The 11,746-nt window shown below is 44.0% G+C and overlaps 1 protein-coding gene across 1 annotated transcript; it reads left to right on the forward strand.

Annotated features, from left to right (window-relative positions):
* Positions 1 to 8,490: 8,490 nt before the first annotated feature.
* On the forward strand, positions 8,491 to 9,885 carry LOC142444662 (methyl-CpG-binding domain protein 3-like 1). Its single transcript, XM_075545767.1, has one exon. The coding sequence runs from the start codon at positions 9,142 to 9,144 to the stop codon at positions 9,718 to 9,720; it is 579 nt and encodes a 192-aa protein (XP_075401882.1). The 5' UTR covers positions 8,491 to 9,141; the 3' UTR covers positions 9,721 to 9,885.
* Positions 9,886 to 11,746: the final 1,861 nt, after the last annotated feature.

Raw genomic sequence — 11,746 nt, forward strand, 5'->3', positions numbered from 1 at the left:
ATGGGGGGGAGTACTACACATGTGTGTGTGTGTGGAGTACTACACGTGTGTGTGGGGGGGGCAGTACTACCATCTGTGCATTTGAAGTCTCTCCTGCAGATTTCTTTTTTTTTTATTCCCGGTGACTAGATGTTTAATATTTCTGTGTTGGTCAAACGGAACACAGGTGGGGTTACACGGCATGGGGGTGCCACTCAGGAGGGGTGGCTTTAGTGAAGGGCTGTGGGGGGGGGGTGCCTTGGGAGATATCCAAGGAGTATTCTCGGCAGAGGGTCCTGGCCTGGGGTGCAGGGGACTTGAGCACACCCAGTCCCAGTCTTTGCCCTTAAGTTGGGGTCCCCCATAGGGAGTCTGTGGAGGGTCTCTGCTTCCAGCTCCGTTGCTGGAATCCACACTTCCAGCGTGATGGGGGACTTGGTCCTAGAGAGGGGTCTGGAAGGCACCCTAGGAGCAGCCTAGGGTAGGGACTAGGGTGCAGGTGCCCACTGCCCAAGGGCATGTGCATCCTGCGGGGACAGGGGAGCATGAGGGGGCTGCCCACAGCCTCCCCACTGGGCTGGGCAATAGCAGAGGGGAGGGGAGCAGGGCCCCCAGCTCTTGCTGAGTCCCAGAGTCCTCAAGGTGAAGGGGGAAGGCGATCAGGAGGGACGGAGGAGAGGGTCTTGGCCACCAACAAACACTGTAAACTTTGGTTTAAAACAATAACAAGTGGAGGGAGGACATCCAGCCTGGGGCCGGGGTGGGGGTGGGGGTTGAGGGGAGCGGGGTGTACGGGAGGCGACAAAGGAAAAAGCCAACAAAAAGTTTTGGTTTTGCTTCCGGCTTAAGAAAGGTCTTTGGTCATCCATTTAACGGGGTGAACGGGGCTGGGCAAGGGGGAGAGAGGGCTGCAGTGGGGGGACTGGAGGGCCCAGTGGGGCCCAGCAGCCAGTCTTTGCCTCCCCTGCCCCTCCAGCCGTCAGCACTGCGTCCCCTGTGCTGTGGACGCTTGCCTGCGGTAGCCCTGCCACCACAGCGGGGCTTCCTGCCTGCTGCGGCCTCTGTGCATCCAGCGGGCACAGACCTGCTCTCCTGCAGATTTCAATGAATGGAGAGAAGAAAACTAAATTCCCCGAGTCTAACGCCAAATCAAATTCTGGTGATGCCAAATGATGAAACCCAGATTCTTCCATTTTCTCGGGCTGTTGTCTGCAACCACAACTGAATCTGTTTGACCTAATTAGAGGGTATTTGCCTAACTTTGCAGCAGCTCTTACAAGGAAGTTGACCATTGGAAGATAGGTTCTGGGATCAGATAGTAGCCCTGAAGTAGACCCCATCTGCCGCTCTCCTACAGGAAGGGAGGGAAGCCAAGGGAGGACCGAGAAGACCTCTGGGTTTCCAAGTCTCCACCTTGCATGATTCTGCCAGGTGTTATCAGACAGTAAGTAACACGGAATTAGTCCACCCTGGATGTTCTCCCATGAGAAACGAGGGAGGCAAAGGGAGGGCAGGTCTGCGAAGACCCTCTGGGGTGAGTGCGTGTCCAGGTTTCCACCTCTAGTGATGTTGCCCCTGGTCGTTCGCAGACTTTGGTTACTCCCATCTACACTACTGGGATCAATCGCTGTTGTCCAGATAATCCAACCACTTGTGTTTCACCTCTCATGTTCCAGGATCCTAAGGGGGAGAGCCTCTGACTAAGCAAGCTCACGCAGTGCCTGTCACCTAGCTATCAGAGTGCAGGACGAACCCCCCCCCCCGACTTTCTCTATTCCCCCCAGTTGCAGGCATAGCTTTTAAACCCTCCAGCCAATCATTTGCTATAAAGTTGAGTCTGACTCATGGTGTGTCCATGTAGCTCCGTACATATGGTTCTAGGATGTTCATGGCTGTGATCTTTCAGAAGCAGGCTGGCCAGCATTGTTTTCCAGAGGGGCTCCTGGGTGAATTTCAACAGCCAGCCTTTTAGCAGCTGGGCGCTTAAGCGTTGGTGCCACTCAGGGGCTCTTCGACACAGCTTTCGCTTTGCAAGCATCTGCTTCCTGACGCTGAGCCATCCGGCCAACCGGTGCTAAGCAGGGCGTGTGTGTAAGGAAAAGAAGGCCTTATGGTGTTCAGCAGGAACCGGAAGATCAGAAGTTAAGGGAATCATTTGTAGTGTTTTTATCCATCTACAGAGAAAGATCAGCAGTGTGGAGCTTGATTAGTGTTAGCTGGAGGTTGAAACTCATTAGGTGAATCTTGGAAGTGTGTGTGGGAGAGAACTGGCGTGTTGACCGGGGAAATGAGTTCATCGGTGAATGGTTCCACAAACTATAACTATCCCTACCTCCAGCCTCCCAGAGGCTTGCACAGACAAAAGAGCCGTCTCACTGAAATCTTTCTCGGGTTTGTATTGCACATAATATGTGTTGTATCTATTGCTGGTAATAAATAGATACGATATGTACATACAATGAAACGTGTGAGGGCAGGAGCTTCCCAGGACGGCCTCATTTTCCTGGGTCTTGGAAGTCTGTGGCGCAACGGGCTGCAGGTTAGGCTCCCAAATGCAAGGCCAGCAGCGTGAACCCACCAGGCTTACTGCTCCTGTAAAGGTTTACAACCTCAAACACCCACAGGGCCCGTTCTACCCTAGGGTCACAGGAGTTGGGATCCATTCGACGGTAGGTAGTTTTTCCAGTGCAAGTTTTCCTACTCGGAACAGGAAGCAGTCTTAACATTCCTATTGCGCTCTCTCTCTGTTAGTGAAAAGTATGTCTCTGCCTTCCACAGGTTCCGGCTTCAACTGGTTTTACTGTCACATTCAAAATGTCATCCCCAAAATATAGTGTTACCTCTAAGGTGGAAAAGTTTGAAAAGCAGCTTAAATGATGCTCTCAGGCATCAGCGGAATTGAGTCGCCCGAGTTCCTTACTTGTGAGTGCAGGGCACGGGGTTCAGAACTCTCGAGGGGTCCACAGCTTTTCCAGAAATTCATTGGCTCCTACGTTATTTTATCTGTCATCAGACAACTGCTTCTTCCAGCCTTATATTTCCTTCAACTAAACTGGTCTGGGTGTAATGGTATCTTATCCTGAATTTAATTAGCATTTTCCTGATTGTAAAGAGATTAAGCTTTTCATTTTTATACTACTGTTGAACATTCCACTTGCTGTTTTGGAATGCGTATTCAATTTTTTTTATTCTTTTCACTTATCCAGTGAGTTTTCAGCATTCTTTATCATTTGTCAAGAAGCCGTCGTCTATTTTGGCTTGATGTACCTCACTGGCAAAAGCTAATAAAAATGTTTTATGATGATATATGGTTGCCCACTCGACCCTCTAATTACTATTTCTTAATGTTTCTTAATATGACCCAAGTTTTATTTTTTCTTAATATCTAATATTTTGGGCATCAAAGGAAAATGTTTCTGTTCATTAATGATGAAGGTGCTCTCTAATATTATCTCTTTCAATAATTGTAATAAAATAGGCATTACAAAACATTTGCTATCTCAACTCTTTAAGCCTGGAACTGAACCCACCCCCAAGAATCAACTCACAATTTTGACTCAGCAAGTCTACAGAGAAGGATAGACTGTACATTGGGGTTCTGAGATTGTACATTGTTCCATGAGTAGAGGGTCTCATCTTTCTTCCCCTGAGTGGCTGGTGATTTTGAACTGCTGACATCACAGTTAACAGCCCAACATGTCAACCCACTCCACCACCATGGCCCTTCACAAGATCTCTTTAAAGTGTTACAGATGAAGGGGGAGGTGTTTTTGCTTCCCATATCTTCTTACAAGTGCCATGTCGGCACAAAATACCTAACTATCACAGGAGTTCATGTTAATGGTGGTGGAACAGTTTGGAGAGAGATATCAGTAATGGTTGTACAACATGAAAAGCATAATCAGTAGCACTGAATGATACATGTAGAAGTTGTTGAATTGGAGAATGTTTTGTTGTGTCTATTTTTGCCAAAATTGAAAAAAAAAGAATAGCTGAGTATAAAGATGTTTTAAAATTGGTAGTGATAAAGATTGAATAACTCAACTTGATAAGATGGAATGACTGAATTGTATGGTAAGTACATACGAAGTGCCGATAAAGCTGTTAACAGGTGAAGTGTGAAGAGCAAAGATATAACTTTGATTAAAGTACACGTGACCCAAGATGTGGTCCTTTCAGTCACCTTATATGCACGGGAAAGCTGGGCCGCGAGTAAGGAAGAGCAGAGAGGATTCAACGCGTTTGGAGGGTGGTATTGTCGAAGAACATTGAAAGCCCCGGGACTGTCAGAAGAATCCGTCTTGGAGCAAGTCCAGCCAGAATGCACCTCAGAAGTATGGACGGTGAGACTTTTGCTCCAGAACGTTGGATGTGTTATTGGGAGAGGCTAGTTTCTAGAAAGGACAGCGTGCTCGGTCAAGTGGAGGGTTTGCAGCAAGTGGTAGGTTTACAGGCAGCTGCAACAAGGGCCGGAAACCGGGCCAGTGTGGAGATGACTCTGGACCTGGTAATGTTGCATTTGGTGGTGCCTAGGGCGGGTCTAAGCTAGAGCCCATTGGATGGCACCTAACTGCAAATGTTCCAAATGACCAAGAGATAGCCTTTAAATGAGGGGGGGGGTGGGGAGTCTGGGGGACCAGACTCCGTGTATCCTTTGCAAAGTAATTTCACAAAAGGTACATCACCATCTGGAAGCTGAGGGAGAAAGTCAAGAGAGTCTACGGGTCAAAAAGCCAAAAGACTCATTGCCATTGGATCATTTTTGACTCGGTGATCCTCCAGAACAGGGTAGAACTGCCCCTGTCTGTTTCTGAGACTAAATCTTTAGGGGGATGCAAATCCTCATCTTTCTCCAAGTCAGCTGGTGGTTCTGAAGCTCTGACCTTCCAATCAGGCCCACTTCTAACTGCCGCAGCACCAAGTTCAAAGAAGCAGGAAAACATCTGGCAGCCAGCACCTGATCATAAATAAAATACAGCAGCAACTAATGAAGCCATTTAAAAAAAACACATAACACTTAGTGTTATGCCCAAGAGTAAGGCTGACATAAAGGAGACATAAGGATGTCTGCAGAAAAACCAAGCAAAGCATCATTTTTAGGAGACTTAGGGGGAAAAAAAATACTATAGGGAGTTCTTCAGTTTAATGGAAAATGATCTCAGTTGAAACCTGAAAATGTAGAAAGGAGGGAAGAGCCCCAGTCAGGTTGATAGAAATATGATAAATATAAGTGAATATTGTTGCCTGATGCAACACTGAAATATAGCTCACGGAGATGAAAATACCTGCACTGTTACAATAGAGAGAAATGGGGAAAAACAGCTACAAGTTCTAAGCTATTAGTCTTTAGGGGGGGACAAAAGTATCTACTAGACTATAATAAGTCATGGTTATGTAATTGAATCACTAGTGGAACTATACAAAGTTTGTATATGATTCTAAAATGAACCGTTTTTTAAATCATTTTAAAACGAACCGTTTTACAGAGGGAATATTTAGATAATGAAAAATCTTCAACAAAAGATATCAAGCAAAGTGACATAAAAAGACAGCCTTTGATTAGTGAAGTCAAAAAATGTAGACAAAACTGTAAAGTAGATTAAATAAGCTCATGTTTACTGGTAATTACATAAAATGTGAATGCATAAAGGATTCTTTTTTTGTTTAGAATATTCATTTTTAATATAGTACATAGAAGAGACAAGAAAACTTTAACATTTACTTGCTGATGAAATTTAAGAAGTTTCTAATTTTACCTTATTAAAATAGTGTCTGGAAAATTTATGTACATAGAAACTTCTGAAAGAAAAAGAAACTTCTATTTCTCTAGACTACATTGAAAGACATAAAATAGTGGGGCAAAAAAAGTATTCTAAATGTCGATGGAAATAGAAATACTACCCTCTCAAACAAGCACACAAATGACCCACAATGTTCAATCAGCACTATGTGACAGTGTCAACAACCTATACTTCTGTGTTTTTTTTACAAGAGTCTAGCATTGCTCCAATCCCAAGGATAGGTGACAGGATGTCTCTGCATTATGGGCTGATTGGATTCCCTACTCTCTCGCTTTATTAAAAAGCGGAGTCTGATGCCCAGGTCACTGCATTTTCCAGGCAGAGACATGCGTTCCACATCTCAGGCGTGTGATAAGCAGAAGAGCTCTGAGACCATGGCTGAACCTGCAGCAGCTGCTTTTCCAAGCCAGCACTTTCTGGTGAGTATGAAATTCACAGAGTGCTCTTTCGTTATTCATTGCTGTTGAGTGGTCGCCAACGCATACTAATGCATCACAACGTGTACCAGAATAAAACCGTGTCAGGCCCGGTACCAGCTTCATGATTATTGGTAAGAATTGACAGTGTGTGTTGTCTATTTGCCCTTCTGTAAAATCTTAGAAGTCAGGTGTTCTTCAAATTTGAGGATATTTTAGAAAAGCTTATTTCCTAGGTGTTTGTGCTTATTATCGCAGAATAGTGTAGCTGGGTAAGAGCTTAGCTAGTACTTGAGAGGTTGGAGAATGTGTCCTCCCCAGCGCCATCTCCTTCCCAAACAAATCACCCTTTGAAAACTCTTCGGAAGCAGTTCTGCTCTGACAGACATGGGGTTGTCCTGAGTGAGAGTGAACTCAGTAGCACACTGGTTGATTACTGTGATTAGTCTTGCAATCAGATCATGGGCAGAAAGGATTTGGAGACTTAGCCAGGAATTGATAGGAGTGTGCCACTCAAACATTGTATCATTGCATAATAAAGTTGAACTGAATTGACATATTTTAGGAGGTCAAATTTTTAAGTGGAATAATCTCCAATAAACATGTCTGAGCCCTTTCTATGTACAAAACCGTAGGTGAGCAGTTAAATAAAACATTTAAAAAACCCATATTCTTGTCTGCATGGAGAATCCAATGTAGTGAGAAAGAGTAATGTGAAATAAATAGATAATACATATTTCAGGAAAAAGGGAAATAAAATATCAAAACAGAGAAAAGAGTTTTGTCACTTAGGCTGCTGGATCAGGGAAGGTCACTCTGTGAAAATGAAATTTTGTGTGAGCCCTGAAAAGTGATGAGGAATTAATAAAATAGTGATGAATCTGTGGATGGATACATTTAGGAAAGTGAGTGGGTTGGGTAGCCCCCTACTTTAGGACAGGAGAGGGGCAATATAAGCTATCAAGATTGAATAGTGAGTCCATAATGACATTCCAGCTTCACCAATGCATCTGGGAAACAAGTTATTTGGGGTGATGGTTATTTCGGTTTGGGACCTGGTCACTGTGGATTGAGGTCCCACATGATTACTGTTGTGATAAGTGAGCAAGTAGACATTTGGGTCTGGGGGTTGAAGTCAAAGCTCTGCTGATTCTTTGTAAAATTTTAAATTGTTGATCATATTTGAACCAGGAAAATGGATGAGATTTCCTTGTTGTAGGAAATCTTGTTGTTAGGCTGCATTTTCTAGAGAAGCAAAACAGTGACACATGTACATATAAAAAATAATTTTATATCAAGAAAGTGGGCCATCCCCATCCAAGTCAAGTCCATGGGTAAGATGCTATGCTAGCTGGAGGATCTCAAACTCACATGGCTGGAAAATGAAGAAGGAAGCTTTGTTCCATTAGTAAGGTCCATTATACTTTGAGAAGGTAACTGTTTCCCACCCTTGAGTGCCTTTCCAACTTGGGGGCTCATCATCCATCACTGTATCAGACAATGTTTTGCTGCTATAAGATTCCCATTGACCTTTTTTTTTTTTCTTCTTCTTCTTCCGAATTAAGCACCAGGTTCTTTTTTGCCAATCTTAGTCTGGAAGCTCTGCTCAAACCTAGACCCCATTGGCGACCCTCGTGGTATTTGAAATACTGGTGACATAGGTTCCAGCATCGCAGGAACATCAGTGGTGGATGGGTGGGTTAAGGAGTTCCACCATGTACAGTGTTGCCAGAGACAGTTTGGGACAGAAAGCAGCATTCTTAAAGGAAGATGATAGAGGAGAAGTACTCTAGAGTTGGCTGGATCATTGGAGTCCTTCAGAGTGGTTCAAATGGTTAACACCTTTGACTGGGACAACATGGTGAGCAATTTTAATTCAACCAGAGGCTTCTCAGAAGAAAGGCCCGGCACTCTACTATCAAATATCACAGTGGAAACTATTCACCCCATTTCTTTCTTTTTTTTAATTAGGGGCTCATACAACTGTTATCACAGTCCATACATACATCAATTGTGTAAAGTACATCTGTACATCCATTCCCCTCATCATTCTCAAAACATTTGCTCTCCACTTAAGCCCCTGGAATAAGGTCCTTATTTTTCCCCTCCCTCCCACTCTCTCCCCCTCCCTCATGACCCCTTGATAATTTATAAATTATTATTTTGTCATATCTTTCCCTGTCTGACATCTTCCTTCACCCACTTTTCTGTTGTCCATCCCCAAGGGAGGAGGTCACATGCAGATCCTTGTAATTGGTTTTCCCTTTCGAACCCACCCTCCCTGTACCCTCCCAGTATTGCCACTCACACCACTGGTCCTGCAGGGATCATTTTCCCTAGGTTCCCTGTGTTTCCCTATTTGTAATAGTGTCCATCCTCTGGTCTAGCCAGACTTGTAAGGTAGAATTGGGATCATGATAGTAGGTGGGGGGTAAGGGGGGAGCATTTAGGAACTAGAAGCAAGTTGTACTTTTCATCGTTGCTACATCGTACCCCTGCCTAGCTCATCTCCTCCCTGAGACCCTTCTGTAAGGGGGTATTCACCCCGTTTCTACTCTGACATGCATGGAGTTGCCATGAGCCACAATCAACTTGATGGCAACTGGTTTGGAGTTTGGGTTTAGCAACTTTGGTTTTCTGCCATTGACTCACATCTGGTTGATGATGTCCCAGGAGCCGGGTTGCAACATGCAGTGCAAGGACTAGCAGCATCAGCACCACCTACCACTTCTTAGAAATGCAGATTCTCAGGCCCCACCCTAAAGTATGTTATGGCAACCTCTGGTACAGGGGCCCGCAGTCTTAACCCACTGCCGGGATGATTGCGCTCATGGTACAATTGGAGAGGCATTTCTCCCGGGCGACAGGGAAATGGGAGCCTTTATTGCACACGTGGTTGCACTCTGACATTTGTTTCGTTTTTAAAGGGGAAGCTCAAGAGAAGCATGATACCTCACCTTTCAAAGAGGAACCGTGCTCTTGAGACCAAGGCCAAGTGGAAACCCGCTTCAAGTTTTAACATTCCTCTAAGGATGACGACCTGTATATTCCAGAAGCCAGTTAGCAGACTCACTTCTCATTCGGGCACTGAGGTCAGGCGCAGTCAATGGGAAGAGAAGTTGAAGAAGCCCCAGCAGGTGTGTGCCTACAGGCGGCTAGAAGGACTTCAGGCCTGCAGCAGTTCAGGAGAACCGTTAGAGACTTTGATCTTCACACATAAAATAAAAGTGATTGTCCCAGACGGTCCAGACAAGTCTCTGGTTTGTGATTGTGATGGCGGTCCATGTCCTCACCCTAAACCCACCTCCGACTGCTCTTCGAATGTGGTAGAGATCATCCCAGGGGTGAATCTGTGTTTCTCACCCAGCTTTAGTGGACGATTAGTCACGCATGTTGATATTAGGAGACAGACGCTGAAAGTGAAGCAAGCAAGGGAGAGGCTGACTCTGGCCTTGAGGGTAGATCAATTCCTCAGGGAGGTGGAGCGAGCCAGGAGCCTAGCAGAACATCTGAAAACTACATGAAACATAGAAAGGGGTGCTGAAGAAATGGATGGCTTGACACTTGAGAACTCCTCAGCTCACTAGCATGTCTGTTTAATGTCAGCCTGGTTGGTTTCATCTGTCCCACGGATGCTTTGTGTTGTATCCAAACTGGTTTGTGAGAACTTCCTTTGAGAGACACAAAATATGAAGAGTAGGTTGTTTTGTACATGAGAGGTTTGTGTCTCATGTCTTTTCAGTATATACCTCAATTTCCATATACTCTGATTTTTATGTTAAAATCTAAAGGCGTCGTTTTCTCTTGCTTTGCAGCTATTGCATTCTTTTAAAAATATGTTGTTGTCAACACTGCGTCTAAAAATAAATCTACCAAAAAAAAAAAAAGTAAATAAATAAATAAATAGAAATTTACCAGCCCCATTTTTCCAACAGCATGGACTCATTTTGGTAATTTTCACAATATCGCAAACTTTTTCCTAATGCTGTTGCACTAAATAGATGATAACATAGAGTGAACATAGCTGTCATTTGCATTGGGAGCCAAAAGCCTCACGCGACTCACTTTCTTACAGGATTTGCTTTCTTGTGGTCAACTGGATCCAAACAGACAGACTGTGAAATAGGTCTGTACTGTAAGCTTAGTGATTGTTTAGTGTTTTGGATTTACATTATTTTTCCCTCCTGGTATTTACACTTGATGAGATGCCACTTACACTAAAGGGATTATTCTTTTAATGTTCTAAATTTGATGCTGTAAAATACTTCATTAAGGTTAGCGTTACACCAATTTCTAATATGCTATGCATGTACTTAAGAAAATAGTTGACCCTTAAAGCGTCATGAGTCACGTGCTGGGCTGCTAACTGCAAGTTCAGGAGTTTGAAACCACCAGCCACTCCATGGCAGAAAGAGAAATCTTGCCACTCTGATAAATATTTATAGTCTTGAAAACCCACACGGGCAGTTCTACTCTGTCCTATAAGGTTAGCATGATCCAGTTTTATGGTTTGAGTTATTTTCTCTTTCTGTTGTTGTTACATGCTAATTAGGAGACATGAAGGTTTACACAATAATTTACACAATAGATTAATAGCACTTACCTGTGAGATAGGTTCCTGGTGGCCCAGTTTGCACTTGACTGTTAACTGCTGAACGGTTGGTAATTCAAACCGACAGTAGTGCTATGAAAGCAAGGCCTTGCAATCTACTTTTGAAAAGATGATGGCCAAGAAAAGAAAATCCTAGGATGCTCTTTTACTGTATTAACACATGAGATGCAATTGACTCAATGGCAATGCCTTTGGTATTAAGTTAATTTTAATAGATTTGACTTTAGATCCTGGTTGAAGAACCTGTTCTTTTCAGACTTCGTTTACACTGAGAGAACCATGGCAGAAGGCTCCTTGCCTATGTTCTTCCGCTAGATCCTCCGTAGAGGGAATGATTCCATTTTGATCACAGCCCTGAACACACTGCAATCACTCCAAAAACATGATGAAGAAATAGTGTAATGAAAGTGTCGTGTCATACAAGTGGGGCAGAAGGAGTGTTTCAGTGCATCCGATGGAGGTTTGGAAGGATAATGACATTTTCTGGGCAAAGCAATTTCAGGAGTGGTGGGAAGGAAACGAACACAGAAGACAAGTATTGCAGAAGGTAGTGTCACAGGGGAGTGGACGTTATGTTGCACTCAACTAGCTCCAAGAGGCACTGGGTGCATTAAAAAAAAAAAGCCAAATCGATCAGTTCAAACTTTATTAGGGAACTTGTACGCAGAGATCTGAGCTGGGATCCCTGAGACGGTGGCAGACTGAGCCATCTTGCTAGAGATCCATGTGGGGAATGTGGGAGATGAGTTTTTATACCAATGAATGTAGAACAGATCATCAATTGCTCAGATGTGAGTTCATGTTGAAGATGAAGAAAATGAAAGCCAGTCCTTGAGAGCCAAAGTGGACTTTGAGGCTATCTCACCCGAATTTCAAGAAAATTCCAAGATTTGATGTGTTGAGCACAAGTGACAGAAGACCTGATGAAGAGTGGGATG

The sequence above is a fragment of the Tenrec ecaudatus genome, chromosome 1 (assembly GCF_050624435.1).
Source record: "Tenrec ecaudatus isolate mTenEca1 chromosome 1, mTenEca1.hap1, whole genome shotgun sequence".
Classification (NCBI taxonomy): Eukaryota; Metazoa; Chordata; class Mammalia; order Afrosoricida; family Tenrecidae; genus Tenrec; species Tenrec ecaudatus.

Excerpts from the sequence above, each read along its gene's own strand:
- LOC142444662 (XM_075545767.1), top strand. The coding sequence starts at position 9,142 with ATGATACCTCACCTTTCAAAGAGGAACCGTGCTCTTGAGACCAAGGCC.